Below are 21,141 nucleotides of genomic sequence, written 5' to 3' on the forward strand. Positions count from 1 at the left end.
GGATTAACTTATCCTTGCAGGACCTCCATAAAAAATATAGCACAAAATCTGCTCACGTCCCTGATAATAAAATCATAAGCAGATATGTTTGTATAGACCCGCACATTTCAAACTTGACACAAAACCAGATGAAGTTGAATCTACAAACCATCAGTCTGTTCTGCAGAAAGTCACTGCAGGAATTTTCAGCCCTCCCATCCACCATTCCCACAGCTACAAAACTTTAAACAAAATTTCTGATGTTATGGCTCGCATAGGAGTTCAACATTCATAATCTCTGCCATATGTTTTACTTGCTCCCTAAAAGCAAGAATCAACTGTGGCTGTAATCTTAATGCCACAGTTAAAAACATAGAGATGTAAAGTGCATGGATTAGCCATGAAACTAGAGAAAAAACAGAGGACTCAAATATAGAAAGAACAATCTAACCTTTGTATACAAAGCAATTAAGATCCAAAATGTCAAGAAAGCTTGACTGAAGGTATGATTTATTTTCTGCATCACATCTTACTTAATGTCATCCAAAATAAGTTACAGAGGACTTATAAATCCAATGTGCATCAAGTGGGATCACAACTGGGCCAAGCATCCGGTAACGAGCACAAGCAGAGGAATGTCAAATACGTGCTGCAGATAAGATGGAAAGTAATCCATTTGGCAGATGGTTTTTTAATAGCATAGGACATAGGATTAAGAACTGTTCTGTCTCCACTCCAATTTTATTTTTTGGTTTTTGCTTTGTTTTGTTTTTAGAGAAACAGATTAGTTAAGAAATCATTTCCAATCTTTCAAATACAGATGAGAGCATAGTGAAGAGATTATGGTAATGCTTCACAAAAATTGTACAGCAATAGATTCCGCTCAAAAATAGAATACAGGGACACTAACAATCCTGAAATATTGCTATATACCCATTTATGCTGGCTTTCATATTTTTGATCAGGTAAACTGAGAGAAACCACATGAAAAAAATATTAGAAAATGGAGATACCCACAACTCTTTACTGAGTTCTACATCCTTATATTTTCTTCCTTGGGAAATTACTCTGGAAACAAACCAAGTGAAATCAAAGTACAATTCAATATATGGAAGAAATGGCAATCAGACTCTTCTAGGAAGAACAAGGGACATATTCTCCAGACAGCAGGTTCTTCTGGGACAAGGACTCTAACTATGGGCACATATACCATAAAGCACAAGAAAGGATTCTAGGTCAGGTGGAAGCTAAACAAGTTACTAAATCATGCTTCAGTGCTACTACTACCAGACCAAAAATGCTGCTTCCTTGTATTGCAGAGTGTTGTTTCGGTATCAGCTTGAGGGCTCAAATAACACTTCTAATTCTGCACACCCTCCACTTTGTTTGTTTTTTACATTCAACTTGTACTGAAAAGCTTTAATTTAGATAACATTTTCTCTATCTATAGCACTGTTTGCAAGCCAAGTCAGGTTTCAGGTGTCCTTTCACTGTTAGCATAGTAGTATCTAGGCACAAGTTCCAAATCGTGTGCTAATTTGTCACAAATACAGTAGCACGCCAGCGTCTAATTCAGAGCAGACTTGTACTGCAAAGAGAGCTGGCAGGGAAACCACTGCTTCTGTTGAGAAACTTAAGTACTACAGGAATACAAACAACAGAAAAGTCCCTGACCTTAGACCTCTGCAGACCAACAGATGCCTACTATGATTAGAAAACTCAAAATAAGCAAATATTCACAAACTGGAAGTGAAGAAGTCACAGCAAAGCCACTCCTGACTAAGGTCACGGTGACAGGCCTGAGGCAGCCTCTCTTATTTACCTGGATTGTTCTGCAGCATCCTACTGCTCTTTTCTTTATAAAGTCATGCGTTCAGGAAGACACATAGCACCAGAACAAACAATATAGAACTAAATAAATATAACTAAACAAACATTTTTCAGTGTTAGCATTGTTGCTTCATCCCTTTTTCCATTTTGCTAACTATAACAGTAAGCTTTTTCAAGGTCTAGAGGACACTCTTCACAGCAGACTACTAACAACAAAGAAATGGTTTAACTTCTCACTGCAGAACAAACTTTGCTTTTCCTCTCACATCAAGAAGAAAAAGTTTCCCGATTTCAGAATCAAAAGAATTCATTTCCATTCAACAAGTAACATCAACACCTGTGAAGAGGCATCTTTGGTGAACGACAGACTTCAGGCAAACTGTTAACTCCTGTTTCTGAAAATAAAAGTTCTCCATTCTTCACACTACTAAGTGCACCTATTTAAAAAAAAACATCCACCACAGGATCTAGCCAGAGAATTTGAAAATGTACTCACCAAAAAGAAAGAAACATGTTGACAGAATGTGGAGGAATATAGATACTGCAACAACCTCTAAAGAGCATTGTAAGGAAAAAAACAAATCAATTCACACTTAGATTTATAGAAATAATATGAAACTTGTTAAAAATAAAAACAATACCTCTGCCTATTACAGTTGACAAGTTCAAAAGAATACAAGTCAAAACAAGCCCAAACCATCAATTTAAAATATGAAAAACATTTAGAAATTTATCCATCTGACTGTCAAATTTGTCATTGAAGTCCACAAAACTTCTCTTGTGCAGCAAGTCAGGTTTCTCCAGCTTACCTATGTATATTTGATATCCTGGTTCATTTTCCAAGTTACTGCTTCTGAACAAAGATTTAATTACATTCCTTCCCCTGTATGAGGGAAAATGAGCTACAAACAGCAAACCCCTGTTCACAATATTGAAACACGCATTTTGAGAAGAGGCAACACATACACAAGCAGTTTCTGTTGATGATACAGAAATATAAGAATGATATAGATAGATAAATAAAACTTCAAGCAAAATATACCTAACATTAGTATAATGGCAAGGTAAGGCACGATTCAAGGTATTACACCTACAAATTGCCTTATTTCTTGCACAAAATAAGCCTGTCATGCTGCAAGTAACAGCACCATGTTTTTTTCTTGAGATCTTGGCCAGTTAAGTTTCATTGAACTTCCACTGAAACATGTGAACCCACCTGGGATGCAGCACAAAATGCCAGCTTGTGAAAGTCCATGACATACACCAATATTTCCCAAAGACCTTAACTGATGAAGGATACAGAAAGGAAAATACAGCCTAGAACCACTTGCAACCTGAGCTAACTTTTAGTGCAGCCTTCAAAATACCAGGTACAAAGTCTAGGATAGTAAGGAGTGTTTGTATAAACCAGAAGTTTAGGACTGCGGGGGTTTTTTTGCAAGAACATTTAAGCAGATTTAAGAGCACTTCACCAATTAGAAAATTTCAGGTAGAGAGTGCTGATGGAATGACTAAATGAATACTATCAACTGGTCTACTCACAAGCAATTTAAACATCAACACAAAGACCAACAACCCCACGATGGATCTGCAAAAGTTTTAAATTAACCTCGTTGGCACAAACTGAAATGAAAGTGTCATATTTCTCTCTGTTACCTCTGGATTTTCAGATTAGCGTTCCACAAGAACAGGGGACAAATTTTATTGCTTCAGGTTAGATTTGACTGACTTTAATATTGAGATTGTTCTCCAATTTTTCTTCACTTAACAAGATAGTTCTACAAACAGCTGAATTTCCTACTTACCTTTGCTCTTCTATACTTTAAAAGTTTCTAAAGGATGTGAATTCCTGTGATGTGAATATTCCTATGGTAAGATGCCAGAAATTTGACATGAGACATACACCAAAAATTAACTTTTCAGAAGCTATTCCAGGCCATCTGGAGAAGATGCATTTCAAATACAAAATGATTAATACCATCTTCTCAAAAACACTAAACATACAGTCGTGTGGCCTTTCCTTCATGCAACTAATAGCTCTGAAAGTATCAGGCTACTCAGAACAGCTTATGAATCACTCAAAATAATTTTACTGATTTTGTTGTTGTTGTTTTTCCTTCTTACACTATTAAGGTTTGTGGGGGTTTTTTCTTAAACACAGCAGCGCTGTCTTCCTTGAAACTTCCTTGTAACTCCTGACCACAACTGTGGCCTAAGAACTCACTTTTGGGAAGAGCTGAAATGAAACTTCTGACCTTATCCAATGTGGAATTGTACCCAAAGCAAGTAATACATTGATGGTTCTTAACATGGAAATCTAAAAAGCACTGAAAGTGTAGATGGCAACCGTAAGTAACTTCGGCAGAAAAAATCCCCATCTCTTGTTTTGTCACAAATTATTTATGGATTGCAAACAAAATCTGTACCTGAAATTTGCAACAAAGATTGGGGGATGGAAAGCGAAGGTCTATGCAGCGACTTGTACAATGCTGACCTTTAAGAGTTCACACAACACCTGTTTCTAGCAGAAACATCAGTTTCAAAGTATGTTTTATATACATAAGCCTATTGTATTGCCTGGATGAAATACGTTGCAATTCATAAACTCTTTATAAAATGTCAATAAAGAGCTTACACAAATTCACTAGTGCTGCACAAAACTTGACAGTATCTCAACAGTGCTATGTTTTTTACATTACAAAGAAGCAGTTCCATCTCCTCAATGTGCAAAACTAACACTGCAAAATAAGGTGGTTCAAAACATGTTTGTCTATGTTTCTGAAGGAAAATTTAATAACCACAAAATAAACCTCCAGTTTATTTATTATGATCATTTATGAATTTATATGAAACCTCAGCAATCACAAACTCTGGAAACAAGCAGTAGTCTTAAAAATAACTCCTTAAAGACAGTCAATACGAAGTAGGATAGAATAGAGTTGCAGTAATGCAGTAAAATAAGAAACTCTGAACTAAGAACGCAGGTTGAATTAATTTTCACAAATAATCTACAAATAATCTAATGGGTTCTCCAAAGACTATTACAAAAAAGACAATGCAAATCATTTTTGAGGTATTTCAACTTCCAGCTAATCTCTCCTACTTCCCTCCCAAATCAATAACAAAGTTTTTAAAGACCCTATTCCCAGGGAAAAAAAAAAAAAAAAAAAAAGAGTGAATGTCAGTAAACCTGAGTGAGAACAACATATAAACTTCTTCAATACATTTGCAGTACTTCGTTACCAAGGAAGAGGAGAAATCAGGCACAATTTCAGTTGTTCTCTGGGCTGCAGTTTTTTCTGTGCTCAAGCACAGAAACAATACTTTCCTCCTCATGTTTAGCTAATCTTCTGACCTTAACTTCTCTGTAAGTTCCCAGTGCCTACATTTCCTTTTTTGAAAGAAAGATTATACCAGGAAAAGAAGTTGTGAGAGGTTCAATTAACAGAGAGAATATTTTTTTTTACTTGTCTGTGGGGAACATTTTCAAACATTTACATAGGCTAGACAGCTCTTTCACATTCTGTCTACTGACCTCCCCTCCTAATGAAGAAAGTCACACATTCTCATGTGCTCAGAGTGCTGCTACAAAAAAAAGAAAAACAAATTACTGGTTTTTAATCGATCACTTGCACAATTCTTGTCATGTTGTTATATACGTGCCAGGGAAAAAATCCTAGAAATTTCTACTGAGCTCCTCATTCTCTTACAAATATCTTTCCAGCATTTTCCTTTATTCCAACGAATATAAAACTCCAGCAGAAGTTGACCTGATAACTTTCCAACACTCCCTGATGAGCTGTTACCTCTTTTCTTAGACTTGAGAACATTGAAGGCAGACAACATAACTCTGCTACATGTTTATATAGCACCTAGCACAATGGACTCTGCAATTACTGCTATAAGGTCCTCCTCCAACCCAATGAATATGTCAACTGTTAAACCACCAATTAATTTGAAGGAAGAAATTGTTTCAAATCACATTTTCCAATAGATGGTCTCAAATTTGGGGATTAGATGTTATTGAGCTGAGAACTGCTCCATAAAAAGCATTTTTATCCTTAGTTGCAGAGCTCGGCTCCATCCATCCAGGTAGAGTTTCTTATCCAAGCAGATTTTGCTGCCCTCTTGTGGCTTACGAAGATTTTAGGTTCCAAAAGGCACACACACACACCAGTTGCACTGCAAAACAGCAAAGAGAACTCCGATTCTGCTCAAGCAGTTCACATTTTTGTCTTGAAAGACAGATTGCACAACTCCGTATTACACTTTGAAGAAAGTAAAAGAGCCAAAATGCTGGGTAACAAAGGTCTCCTGGTGCCTTTGCTTGAAAAAGCTTAGGCTTTGTAGCAGAAATACAATGATCAGTCACAATCACTTAACAGTTAAGCTGATAAATTTAAAACTCAGCTGTCCCTCAGTTACAATGTGTAGAAAACAACGCTGTGACCTATGAAAATACTAAAGGAAAACAAACAAACAAAAAAAAACCCCTACCTTTAAATGCTTGCACTACATGGTTGCACTACATAGCTATATGAATTATGAATCCCCATCCTCTCAGCTATGGCAAAGGGATGACATATGAAATAGCAAAAGGACACAAGCTGTACAGTGGTTACATCCTAACATCAGTGTAGTTGGGTTTCAAGTCTAATGAGAAAACCTACAGAACAGTCTTCAAATAAGCACTGAAGAAATTCTACAGCAAGAAATACCAGAATACTGAAGTTCTCTCTTTTAAAGATAATGCTGGTGCTACAAAAGATCAATTTGAATTATACAGCAACCAGAATACTAAGATATTAGTATATTCTGGAAAAAAAATTTGGAAGACTTATGCCATCAACAATTTAAGTTTTTATTCAACAGCATATTCAGAGTATCTGGAGACAAAGGCATTAACTCCCCCTCTTCCTAGATATTTGTAACTAATACAAATAGGCTAATCCATATGGAATTCATTACTACAACATTTGAATGAAATATTTAGAAAGTTAAAGCAGATCTTTAAAAAAGGGAAATATTGGCCCCAATGAAGCATTATGCTTACGTGGAAACAGGACAAGATCTCTTTGCATATCTTTACAAGTTTTTAGATGGAATCCGAAGGTTCTTACAGGAATTCATATTCCAAAACCAGGCACATCACGACAAAAGCATGCTGAAAATCAGGTACACACAGATTTAAATCAGTTTAAATCTGCTTAATCAAGAACATGCTTTATTTTAACTGTCAGAACTCAGACGACTGTGAATTTACAAATGCAAATCATTAAGAATTGCCTTCAGTTCCAAAATTATACATCCCTAAAACATTTCAACTGGCAAATTGCAGCATTTAATTTTAATTCTTTAGATATGTTCAGTAAACAAACGCAAACCACAATGGGACTAAAAAAAGCCTCCACTGCACTTTATATACTGTGTTCTGTAACTCAGATCTCTCAGAAGTCTAATAAACTCATAATCAACACGGACTTCTGAATTGTGAAACCATATCTCTAGGGATATTCAATAAGAAGGGCTAAGGCTTCAGTAAGTCCCTGAGGATTTACACTTATTCCACAAATCAAGACACTAACACAAAGGTGACACTTTGCACTATGCATAGTAGCAATATGGAAAGTCCATCAATCACTCCCACCATAATAATTTCTTACAGAACAGACCAAACACCAATGAGAATATGTCCTAATGGAATCAAAATGTAGCTGTTTGAACGTGGTATTATTCTTTCTAGTATGATTTTCAATACAATATGCTAGCAAATGTTGTTTTTTCTTTGCAGCTTTTGAATATTTTAGAGGCTGTTACGCACGTTATTTAGATTAAAACATCACTTAAAATAATGCAACAGACTCCAAGCAAACATAAATGTACTGAACTTCCGTGCTTCAGAATGCAGATGCCTTGTTTTCATAAGGCATACAAAACGTCTCTGTTTTCAAAAAGTATTCACTTCAGTTGAACATCACATCAAAAATCATTATTACATACTAATTTAACTTAGTAATATAAAGACTTTGCCTCCTGTCCCCAACTAGGCATCTTAAAAATATAAAATAATGCATTCCCTTTGTTCAGTTCGGTAACCAAGACAATCACAAAAGAAAAATGGAGGGAGAACACAGTAATAGTAGGAACAGCGTATACTGCCATGGACAAGTTACCTGGTTCGGTGGCATGCATGATGTATGGTTTCCAGCTACACATACAGAATTTTTGTCTAAAAATTACTAATTCCATTCAAACTTCCATCAAAACTGTCCTCAGGCCAACTATGCAACACTATATCCCAGAACAATCAAAATATCTGAATAAGTTGCATATGAAATCTAAAGTTTTGCAAGAATCCTCTTTTTAATATAAGCCACATAAAAGAGTGAAACTGCATTAATAGCTTCCCTTTTCTTATACTTGCCACCTCAATTACCAATGTTGCCTACATTCTCTGTGTAACTGAATATCACTTACTTCTCAAGTATTTATTAAGAATATGAGGCAACCTGGCTCCATGGCGATCGCAGATTTTCTAGAACTTGAATTGCAAAATACAATACAAACATAAACATAGTTTAAACTTTTAAATGAGTGCAGCAAAACCATAAGTTTAAGGACAAGTTAATGAGAAGCAGCTTCAGTTGAGTTTCCTTTGGATTGTTAACCATGTGGCTTGCAGGCAAAGAGCTGTCTGATATGGAAAAATCAGTTGAAGAAGAAGGATGAGTTCCTGCTTCAGGATGCTCAAGATCCCAAAATAGGATACAAAACTCTTAAAAAAACTTCAAAGTCTTTCAAAAAGTTCTGACAGGTTTGGAAGGGAAATAGAGAACTTTAAAGTGCTTCTTTTAACTCTTTTTTTTTTTATATATATATAGAATAAATGACTGCCTGGATCTCATTTTAGAAACACTGTTGTTTTTAACATGTAAAGTAAAATGCATAATTTACATCTCTTCATTAGCAAATTAATAAAATATCAGATTCCCTAAAACAGCTTTGATTTTTAAGCATCATGTATTCTCATCTCAGAAAACATCTCTTAAGTCCAAAATATTCCAAAGGTAATACCAATATAAAAAGCAGAAGAAGATAAAAATAACTGTGACCTATCTTCACAAAACAATCCTAGAAGCAACTTGGATATATTGAATCAATCTCAACAACTATTTCAAATCAAGTAACTCTCCATCTAATACAGCATTTATTCCACTTTATTCCACAAACTTTTAAACTGGTTAAAATATAATGACATAATTTAATGCTGTTTTCCTTCAATGTTGTAAAAATATAAATGCAGCAACCATTAAAACATCAGTAATCTCTAATCCTGTGAAGTTAGAGAATGGTTCATAGTCATTTGCTATGAAGGTAAAATGCAAGAAATCAACATTCTGGACAAACTACAGGGAACTCAGTGGGAAGCGAGGCTTTTCAGCGGTTGATGGATCAAATCAAGAATCTCGTGCTAGCTCATGGATGTCTCCTCCTTCCTTTCATTAAAACTTTGTATATAATAAATGAGAGCTGAAGAATTTTCAGCATTTTCTTCTGCTGAGAGGCCACACTACCTTACTCTTTCACTTAATATCAGTTCTGGAAGCTGAAGCTAACACTGATCCTCCAGGATTGGTGTCTGGTGTACCACTAAGGCTGCTTAACCAAAACATCAGTTAGTTCCACAGAACTGCAACATTATGTTCTGTATTACTGATGCAGTAAATAATACGGTAAAATCAGTTTTTTCTTTGTAGAACTATAGCCACTAGGAAACACACTGCCCTGCAATCCAGCAAAGCAAACAACCCTTACAGGGCAGGGAACTCTGCCACAAAAGGGAAGACTCACTCATATGTAGCTACCAAACTTTGCTAATGAATGTTATTTTCAACAGAATAAAATCAGCTGCTGCTGCTTTGGGAGACACAGTCCAAATACAACATTCATGCCGATCATATTAACATCATGTAGTCAGAATTTACTGTTCTAGATATCAAAAAAGTTTAGGAAAGTAGGAAACAGTGGGGGAAAAATGGTTCAGGAATTGAGAACAAGCTTTTATTCCCAGTTTGGTCAACAGCTGTTGATGAGCTGAGGGAAGTCATCTCACCATGCGTCCCAAACAGACTGAATTTTAAAACAGACTTAAAACTGCTTACCTGTTTTAGAGAGCTCTGAAAAATACATTTAAAAGTTACATATTTTCCTATGAAAGAGTTAAGCAACTACACCAGATGAAGGTACTGTTGAATACATACACACGTACATAAGAAGTCTTACCTTCTCCAGGATTGACTGCAGATGGTAGACTGGTCCAGTCTAGGGTCCAGCTGGGACATGGATGAGGAGAAAACTTTGCTTCAACACCATTTTCCTATGTGAAAGGGAGAGGGAAAGAGAAAATAAGGCCCTGATGCTTTTCCCACTGAAGCTGGTAGTGAAATTCCCGCTGAATTTAACAGCATCAGATCAAACTGTGCACATTTTCAGTCTAATTGAAATAGGCACTTGACTCTACATTTTATGGGATTCAAATTGTGTATTTCTCTCATTTTCACAGGAAAGACCTGTTAATTTTCTTTAGGAAACTCATAAAACTCATTCATAGAAAGATGTCAGCTGCTAAGCAAAAAATATTATGAGTTATGGAACATGATGGAGAGTTTTATTTAATAAAACTCATTAGGGTTCTCAAAGATTCAAAGCTGTAATCAAGCAGAGAAATAAAAACAACCAAACCACAACACCACACAGAAACAATAATGAAGCTAAACATAAAAGCAACAGTTTCTGACATCCTTTGTATAAATATCTTCAAAAGAGGAATCAAATATTGCAATTCAAACAAAAAGTTACTTTGATTATCCATAATTATTAATAGGGGTTCCAGCAGTCCTATCTTCACTCAATTCCTGAATCAATCAAACAGAACAAAAAAGTAAAATCACTTCTAAGTCAATGAATATCAGACAGGAAAGTCAAAGGTATTAAATCGTTCAAGGCTGTCAGACTTAGCTTCTGCAATTCTAGTAAATTTCATCTACTCCAAATCAAGCAGAATATCATTACTAAAAATATCTCATTAAAAAGTTTACTTACCATTAACTTAGTCATAGTTGGCCTTGGACCACCTATAAAATGGCTATCTTCATTCTCCTCTTCTAATTCATCAGGAACAGAAGAGAATTCTTGTAGCTGTTCCTTTGGAGCAGATGTCAAATCCGGAAGCTGGAGAAGCTCCATATTGCATTTGCCAGCAGCTTTCTTTACTCCAGGTACTTCTTGAACTCTTCGATACCAACTGGATATCAGAGGCAAATTTACCAGATTTTTGCCTTGGTTTTTGCTGGAAACCTAAAAAAATAAAATGGAAAGGTTGCTTGCTACTGTAAATTTCTTCCTACAAGCCACAAGGCGGCATGAACTACAGAAATTAGCTTGGTTCCGTGCTGAGAAATGTTCACTCAGAGCATGAGGCTAATGCAAAAAGCTGGCTAGTTAAGAGCTCAGGCCTGCAAGGGAACTGCCAGTTGGCCATTTAGAATTTATCTGCAATTCCTATTTGCTTAACAGGCTAAAAAGGTTACATGACCAATTTTAATCATTATTTCAGTCAGTAACAGGAAAACACAACTGAAGTAACATTCTGAATCATCTGCTATTTCCTAACAAGAGGATGATTCATTTTGGTTGGTAAAAGCACACACAGCAAAAAAAAAAGGCAACACAAAAATCCCCCACCCAAACAGTAATTTGCAATGAATGCTGAACTCTAAGCAAGACATAGTGGTACCTGAATGCTCTTCTTCTCCAGAGGCACCCTGCTGCCCTTAAAGCTCATCCACTGACAGCTGTTTAGCTGGTAACTGCAAGTCTGGAATACCTTTGACTATGTAGCAAAACAGGCACAAGCATACTTTGTCCCTGGTCTGTATTGAAGTCTTTGCACTATATCTGTCACTTTTTTTTTACTAGCACTGAATCCAAAGCTTTTTTAAAAATCATATATTTATTCAAACTTTTTTACTATCTTAACTTCATATTTTTATACAAAAATGGTAATTAGTATTTTTCTTTTCTGAATTAAGTATATATGATGGTGAGATGAAGTGTCCTCCAATAGGTTCCCAAATGTTTTAGAACAATGAAGATCATCCTCTAACAGGAGAGGCTGCAAAATCTCCATCCTTACAGACACTCAAAATCTGACTGGACACAACCCTGCTCTGAGCAAGAGAGGTAGACAAGAAGATCTCCAGAGGTGCCCTCCAACCCCAACTACTCCAACCTTGAGTATTCTGTGCTGTCAGGCCTGCTTTAATCAGAAAATTAAAAATCATGATTACAGGAAACAGCAGAAGAGGCCATGCATAAGCAGTGCTCCTCCACACATCTGTCCTCAGTGTGGAAACAGAAATTGGTAAAGAACACCTGAAATGACACCAAATTTCAAGCATTTCTTGCATGCTGTGTTTATAATGTTCTTAGGCTAATCACAAATAATTATTAATAGCTAAAGGAGCAAAAGGAGGATCAACTGTGTAATTTTAGTATCTAATTCAATATCCTAATAGTAACACAGGCATAAATACATTAATTCAGTTACGGAAGAAGTCTTTTGGAAAGCAATTCTAAGAGGCACTGTTACACTTGCTAACAAGTGTTTTAAATGTATTTTTAAAAGTTAATAGCGGTTTCTCCCAGATGGAGAACAAAGCTTTTGTTATTCTTCTATTAATTTTAAACAGCTACAACTAATAGAAAGCATAACTAAGCTAACCTCAGAAAGATAACAGAAATGGAATGAGGTAATGAAAAACAATTCTTCAGCTTCATTATCTTACTTTTGGTAATTATAATTACAATAAATATGAGGAGACCTGACTAGCTGATTGTATGATACCTTCCAGATACATAACCATTGAAGACTTCATTATTATTCACACTCATAGAACAAAGTGGAAGTGCAACTATAATGATTATTTTAAACACAACGAAGCAAGTCCAGTTATGTAAATTATAAATAACATTTTAACACAGAATTAAACTCTGGCACTTCCATCCACAAGAGTAGTTTCAAGCCTCTGCCTGCAAGAAGCTTTAAGATACCAATTACTCAATCTTGATGATAACTGTAGGAGTTAATGTATAAATGCTTAGAAAACAATCATTCACCAGAGAACAGAAATAAGGCAACATTATTGCAGAGGTCTTATGATTTAGGTAAAAATGAAATGGAATGCCAGTTTTCTAGGACAATCCTTGGTGTGAGCTAACACAAATATATTACTCAATATATAGTTCATAAGCTGCAGACCACCAGGGCTCAAGGGTCACACGTGAAAAGCAAATAAATACAGCATTCTCAGCTGCTCACGGTACATCTAACAGAACCATTTCAATTGGATTGCTGAAATCAATTAAGCATCTGATCCAAGAATCTTCTCATGCCTAGCACCAGTAAATCAAACATTACTGTAAAAAGTTATGCCCTTTTTATTTAAAAAGGCCTTGGAAAAATAAAGAATACTGAAATACGTTAAAGGTTTTTAAATAGTACAAAAGTATTTTTGTCTTACTACTTTTGTTTAGTATCATCCATACGGAAGTTGCTGTTAATACTAAATTATGTAATTTGCAAAAAAAACCCAAACAAAAAAACAACCAAAACAAAAACACAACACCAAACAAACAACAAAGCAGAGATGAATTAATAACCATTACTGTAAAATAACTCATCATCTTAATTCAAAGGTAGCCACATAAACCTACTTCTGGACTCCTATACTGCTACCATCATGCAAAAATCCATTGAGGATGTTAATCTTGGTTAAAGAAGTGATAAATTGGACATTTGTCACATATTAATGTTCTCTGGTAATCTTGATTTTACAGATTGTTTCTCTGAATCTGACTGACAGCATCTTCTCCAGGAGTTCCATTTGTTTTCAAACACCGTAAGGCAAATTCGGCAAACCAACTTGCAAACTTGAAATGCAAATACCAACTTCAGTCAGAGATCTTCCTGACATCAGCTTAGATATCCATCTCATAGAGTAACTGCAGGAATATCAGTAGTCGACAAAATTGTATCATTTTACTGTCATGGGAAATAGAGGCACAGTTGTAATTTCCTTAATTCTTTTCTGTGTATACATCCTCATAAAACTAAGTACACAGATCGTGCTGAGCAAGACTCTCACAGTCTTACCACAGCAGCTCTTCCACCTGAAAACTGGTTTTGAAGCTGAGCTCAAGTCACTTGCACTACTAAGCCCTACCTCTTTCCAGAGGTCAGAAAAGTAGAGGGAGAAAAGAGTGGCCTGGGGAGGGTTAAAAGAGAAAAGTAAATAAAAATCAAATTGCACGGCTTTATTAGGCTCAAAAATATTCTGATATACTTTCCTAATTCCACTGTTTAGATATTTGTACAACAGTTACTAGAGACGTGCTATAAAAAACAACCAAGACACACACACATGGAATCTCCTTCTCAGGCCCAGATAAATTTTGTAAAAAGTGAGAGGTTCACCACAAAAGATTCAATACTCAGGTAAATAAGGTTCTGCCCTACAATAGGGGTGAAATGAGCTTTTAACAGATCATCGATCTAAAGGTACAGAGATATGAGTATTTTACTGATTCAAATTACAGTCAAGTTGACACAACCAACAGCCTGGCAAACAGAATCCTGGAGCACAGGAACTGCTAAAATCAGCTTTGCCACTTGCGACAGTGTTTTTATAACAACATTCTCTGTTAGGGAGCAAAGATTTATTCCCCATTTCTACACATTCCATGTGGTGCCCTGACTGCCAGCTGTGTCAGTGGTTTTCCTGTTTTATCTAGGTGAAACTCCTGGAAGGTTTCAAATTCCTCCATATAGAGACTGGGAGATCTTTTGCAATTTCGAAACACATCACAAGATGCAAAATAGTCCTATGCTCAAAATGAAATTTGCTTATACCCACTATATACAGTGTCAATATTACTTTGCTAGCATACATCGTATTTTCCTCATTGTGCTGAGAAAACCTCTTGAAAAAAACAAGGACTAAGACAATTGAATACAGCCCATTGGTGTTTGTCCAGGATCGGGAATATGCTAGGTTGACTGCAAAGAAAAAGAAAGACAAAGGCACCTTTGAATAGACCACACTCTCGGCATTTCTAAAATACTTGCACAATCCGATAGGAAACTACTCAAATCCCCTAAAGTATGGACTTTCTATCAGTATTTTATTGAACCATCCAGTTAACACAGATTCTATTACACACACACAAAAAAAAAAAAGCCAATCTCATAGGACTACAAGGAGAATCGTAACTTAATCATAACTTTTCAGCTATAAACTTAACTCCAAGAGCTTCGAGCAAGGTAACCTTTTCCAAGGAACTTCTTTTACTGCAGTAAACAAAGGACCTTCCACAAACTGTGGAAAACAGTTTAGTAGCAACAAGACTATGAATAACAAAACTACAGATTATTGAAGTTTCAGGTGCTGAACCACATCCCAAAGAAGCTGGTGCCCTGGACACAACCCTTCATTTCTAAGCAGGGTCACAGCAATCAGTCCTTGCTTGAAGAAGAATATAGACTAAGATTTGGAAAAACAAAACTTGCACAGAAGAATAAAAGATTTGCTGATATGTAGGTGTTACGCTGTCTTAGACACACATCTTTATCTACATATATGCAACTAAACTGGCTTATTTTGATAAAAAGCCAGGCTGGCTTCATAGGTATGTTTCCTCCCAAAGCATATTCATTCTAGGAACTAGAAGAAAACAATAGCAAAGATTAAGAACAATTAACCTATTTTGAGGAGAAATAAGCACATTGGAAATCATAACACACTGTCCATTTAGGAGAAATATTTGTAAACAAAAAAATATTCACAAGACAACCTCAAGAAATTACATAGCAGTAGCATAAACAAACAAGCTTTTGGAACTCTCCCCAGTCAATTCTTCAGGTCTTGTATGGGTAAGGAAAGCCAAGTATTTACACCTCTATGAAGCCACCACTGTCCCTGAATCTCTCTTTATTCACTGCCTCCCTAAAAGGCATCCTTACTTTCTTAGAAGCTACTTGTTTTCTTTTAGGCATATCTGTCCATGTCCAGATAAAGTCACATAAAGTTTAAAATCTTTCCTGAAAATAATTCCAATCCAGATAATATCCATGTAGTAAAAGTGCAACAAACTAGGTAGGAATTCATTTTGCCTTGTCCCTTAGTACAAGGAAACAAAAATTAAAATAGGCTCACACTTACCTACTTTTGCTTTATGCATATTAGGATGTCCTTTTTAATGTGTCCATTTTAAGTATTTTCATGAAGGAACTTTCTAGGCAATTTGGTAACAAAAATATTTCAGCATAACGTTTTAACAGTTAACAATATTTACTGAGTATTTATATGCTATGCGTTTAAAAGTAATTTGGGTGATCTCACCAATCCCTGTTTTTGTCTGTACAAAACCAAAGACTAATATTCTGTTTCAGTTTAAGTTCACATCACTAGCATCACAATACACAGGGTGTTTCAAAAAGATGGACCCGATTTCAAAGCAGTGTATTTCACAATGGCAACATGTTACAATTACACAAAAATTTACAAACAGTTTAATGAGGTATCTAGCAGTAAAAATTTGAAACTCTATGCCCTACCCTTTCAAGGGGTAAGAGTTTCATTCATGAGTGGTTCATGGTTGCAGAGAGATAGGGTTCATCTTTTTGAAACATCCTGTATGCTGCTTTGAAATTGGGTCCATCTTTGGAACACCCTGTGTTCTAAATTAACATATCTTGCAGCTTTCCAGTTCTTAAAAAAAAATACATACACACTACTTAATATTTGAAGAACTTGTCATCTTACCAAGAACTGATGGATGCATGGCAACAGCACTATATCTGCCAAGGTAAAATAAAGCCCTTCTGCAAAAACGTGGTCCAAAAGTGGAAGGTCAGAGGTTTTTGTTCTCCTGATGTGCGGTGCCTCCCTGTTGACTGCATCCGATACTTCCTTGTCAAGTAGCTTGGAGAAAGCGATGCTTAGTTCCAAACTTGGGAGTTCATGCATTTCCACTGGTTTTCCTTCCTCTGATGCTGCTGCTTTACCAAGTAAAGGCACCGCAGCCTTGGCAACTGCCTTCTGCTGCTGAAGTTTTTGCCTTCGAATTTTGTCATCATTATGTACTCGGACAGGTTCTCCAAGCTTCGTTTCAAGCTGTAAAATGTCAGGAGGAACAGCCTGACAGTGCTCAGGAGATGCCGCCAAAAATTCTTCAACAGCCAGAGGTATGCTAATCTCACAAAGCCTGGTCCACTGGCTAACCTGTCAGATAAATTTATATAATTAATGTCTCTACGAAAAGAGAAACAAAATCCATGGTACCATTCTGTCCCCTTTAAGTGAAGAAATTCCAGCTTTAAATACATTCTTCGATAATCTCAGAAGCTCAGATATTCTGTATTAGTTTTGCAATAGCAGAATTAGGAAGCTAAGTCTTACATATAACAGAATGAACAGTTATATAGTATAGTATATTTTTATTCCTTATTATTGGCATAAGATTAGGGTGGCTGAGTACCTCATAAGAAGCAAAGCTGTGATCAATTTGTGTATGCGATCTCTACCAAGTGCTGGTAATAAAACCAGAATACAGCAAACAGATTTTGAGCACATTTATTTTACAGAAATGTATTATTAGTGTTCTTTTAGCATACAACATAGATGAACTTTAGTCCAACCAAACAGCACCTCAAAAAAGATTACTTATCTTTTTCATGTTCTTATCCCTGTCCTCTTTTTCTTACTGTCTGTACTTAAAGATTTTAAATTTTTTAAACTCTTGTATTTTCCTATTCAGTTTACTCACTTTGCAGTCATCTCAAATACAGAATCAAGTTTTCCAGATGTTCCAAGAAGAAATTACAACCAGAGGTTCCTGGACGATGTCAGGGACAATTTCTTCATGCTAGTGCTCGATGGTCTAATACAGGGATATGCTTCCCCAGCTCTGCTGCTCACCAAGAGATGACCCAGCTTGGAAGCACAGTAACCAATGGCAGCCATGGATGTAGTGATGACATGGTAGACTCCATGTAGTGGAGTTCAACCTCCTGAGAGCAGTGAGGGAGCCAAGTCTAGATGGATGAGCTGCCAGATGAGTAAACTGCTATGTGATAAATGGGTTGAAATAAACTCAAATGGTAGTAATGGTTAATGGCTCACACTCTACCTGAAGGTCAGTTAGAAGTGGAGCTCTTTAGATGTCTATGCTGAGGCTTATCCTGTCTAATTTACCAATGACCTGGGGTGGGACATGGCATCCACTCACATCAAGGATGTCAGTGAGTTAAGCAGAGCCGTCAACAAACTCCAAGAAAGAGCTGCCACTCAGAGGGACCTGCACAGGCTAGAGAACAGGTCAACAGGAACTGCCATGTAACTCAATAAAACATCCTGCACCTAGGCTGGACTAAACACCACTAATGGCACAGGCTAGGGACTGACTACCTGGCCAGGTAACAGCTCTGCTAAAAAGACCCTGGACATCCTGGTGTGCATAAGCTAAACATAAGCCAGCAGTGCACCCTGGCAGTGATAAAGGCTAACAGTATCTGGTGCTCTTGAAATCACCGAATGGTTTGGGTTGTAAAGGATCTTAGAGATCATCTAGTTCCAACCCCCTGCCATGGGCAGGGACACCTTCCACTAGACCAGGTTGCTCAAAGCCCAGTCCAGCCTGGCCTGGAACATCTCCAGGGATGGGGCACACAGAGCTTCTCTGGGCAGCCATCAGGTACTCCTTAGTTCACTTTAAACTGCAAGAACTGTACTTGATAACTCATTGAAACTACACTGCTAGACATGAAACAAAGAACTGACCTATTTTTTTAAGATTCTTTTTGTGCTGCCAAAAAGTAGTATCTTTAAAAATAAATATTTTTCATGTTTATATCAAAACGCTGATACTTCTTCATTGAGAAAATTTCTTTTTCGAAGTAAATTAAGTTTCTTACCAAAATAACTTAGTTTACATCAATATTAAAAGTCTACTTTAGAGTATTTAATGCTTATTAAAAACCCTAATGTCTCTAAGAGAAAGAGATGTACTCACTTCAGCACAGGCTTTTAAGCAGGTCTTCTTAAAGCCTAAGAGTTCCAAAACATCCTTTTTAGATGGATCTGCCTCGTATGTTTTCTGTATTATATGCCTTAAGACAACAGAAAGCCCAGCTCGGCAGAACTTGCCATCTTTCACAACAACAGCAGGTAAACAGCAGCTCTGCACAACCACTGGAAGCTGATGTCTGGAGATTAAATGGACCTCCAGATCAACAAGGAAGTTTTTTGTCACAAGCTGATCATCTGGATCTTCACCACTTGGCACTAAGAAAATTTTGAATAATTTGCAGTCACAGTAGGATAGCAAAAACAGTGAAACAGATGTATGAAGAGGGAAGATAGTATCTCTGTACTGATGAGAAAAATCCAAATATAAATGTTCTTCAGCAACACTATCTTTCATCTTCCTCCTGAACTGACGTTCCTGAAATAGAAATCGGAACACAACATTCATAAAAGAATACAGAATTTAGAACAAAAAAGGTTTGAAATAGTGCTCCCACTACTATCTGATAAAACTGATTTTAACATAAGACACTATTACAGACATCCTGTCTGAATAATTGGACTGCAGGCCCTTCTTGAGAGAAGAGTTCCATATATACATTATTTTTGTCACATAGAAATCACTGACAGGGAAATGATCAGAGTACTTTTTTTTTTAATTTTAGCACGTTTCTCACATAAAACAAAACATACAAAACCAAAAGAAAATATTTGTTCTTAGTTTTTTTAGTGTATCAACACTTTATAGCAAGGCTTTTTTTTTTAATCAATTTCCTACAACATTAACCACGTATTATTGAAAAAAAAACAAGTTCCTGAGCACATATCTACAACAGTAAGTTTCCTAATGCACACATTTGTCTTTCTGTCACTGTTACAAGGCATACATTAGGGTATTTAGGCCATGGGAAATAATACTGGTTTCCATATTAAAAATTAATCTAGACCCTGATGAGATACTAACTGAAGGTCAAGAAGATGTGTAAGTAAAAAAACCAAAAACCATTCATTTCAAGAATGCTACATGAACACCTTCAAACACATCTTCTTTAAAGCGGTTAAATACAACAGTAGCATAGCTGAAATTGATGTCTTCTCATTATATTAAAAGCTTATATTCATTTTCCTCATAATTGGCTGAAAATTACATTTTTCCTATTAAACTATTCCACACTGGTTTAAGATAAAACAATGATGCAATAATTTTTCTGCTCCATCACTCAAAAAAATTGACCATTAACCTATAAATCACAAGTCATATTGAAAAGCTTTAGACACTAGATGGCACTCTTAAAACAATCATTATAGTAGAAAACTTTATTATAATATGAGAAAGAAAATCGAATGTTGCTAAGAAAGGCCAGTACTGTTTTTTATATACATACATACATATACACTAAATACAAATGACATTAAAACAGCATCAGTCTTTCAAATAACTGTCTAGATTAATAAGGTCTCTGTACAGTTACATGAATATGATGTAATTATTTTAAAAGCAAAAAAGGTTTTCATTTGATAGATCTAGATTATTGATTTTTTTTTTTAATTGTAGATGTGTATATCAAATTTACTATTTTATATCATCCATTACTGGGGCAAATCAATTGTCTAAAAAGAGGCAGTAGAAGAATAAAATCAAGTCCACCTGACATTAAAGATCATAACAATGTTTGTTATAGTGAAATATTTTTAAATCATTACATGACTTTGAGAACAAGAGTGGCTCAACGTAATAGTACTGGTGCTTTTCTTTAATTAATACACCTGCCATATAGTTCCTAAAAACTAATTTTTTTAATAAATCTTGACATCATATAAGCTGAGACAGATTCAATACCATAAGTACAGCTCTGTGGAAAAGTTATATAACAAAGATGCCATTGAGGAGATTAGTCAAGAGTTAGTCTTACCTGCTAAATCCATAGTTACTAGTACTAACTATAGTACTTCTTTCAATATTAAATAGTACCTTCATATGCATTTGGGTTGTTTTTATTTTCCAAAGGAACCATCTTTTCCTAGCCACTCTAGCTACTCAGACATACACATTCACCTTAAATATCACTTCACCACTGAATTTTTTCTTCTGGTTGACCTTACTGGACGTAATCAGCTTTTTTGCTCATTATCACGCTGTGTAGAACTGCTAAATATTTAGGTAAATTCTGAAGAGGTTTCTGTCTCC

At 35.9% G+C, this 21,141-nt stretch overlaps 1 protein-coding gene across 9 annotated transcripts in view; it reads right to left on the reverse strand.

Annotated features, from left to right (window-relative positions):
* The window catches only part of GSTCD (glutathione S-transferase C-terminal domain containing), a 46,330-nt gene that overhangs the window by 21,754 nt on the left and 3,435 nt on the right, over nucleotides 1–21,141 (reverse strand). For all 9 annotated transcript variants that reach the window (XM_071808223.1, XM_065836546.2, XM_071808219.1 and 6 more), the window contains 4 exons: nucleotides 18,940–19,371; nucleotides 16,692–17,150; nucleotides 10,912–11,166; nucleotides 10,093–10,186 (listed from right to left, as the gene is read on the reverse strand). In XM_071808223.1, the coding sequence (XP_071664324.1) occupies nucleotides 10,093–10,186; nucleotides 10,912–11,166; nucleotides 16,692–17,150; nucleotides 18,940–19,350 (1,219 nt within the window). In that variant the 5' untranslated portion in view covers nucleotides 19,351–19,371. The remainder of the gene's footprint in view (nucleotides 1–10,092; nucleotides 10,187–10,911; nucleotides 11,167–16,691; nucleotides 17,151–18,939; nucleotides 19,372–21,141) is intronic.

This window comes from Patagioenas fasciata, chromosome 4 (genome assembly GCF_037038585.1).
Source record: "Patagioenas fasciata isolate bPatFas1 chromosome 4, bPatFas1.hap1, whole genome shotgun sequence".
In the NCBI taxonomy this organism is placed as follows: Eukaryota; Metazoa; Chordata; class Aves; order Columbiformes; family Columbidae; genus Patagioenas; species Patagioenas fasciata.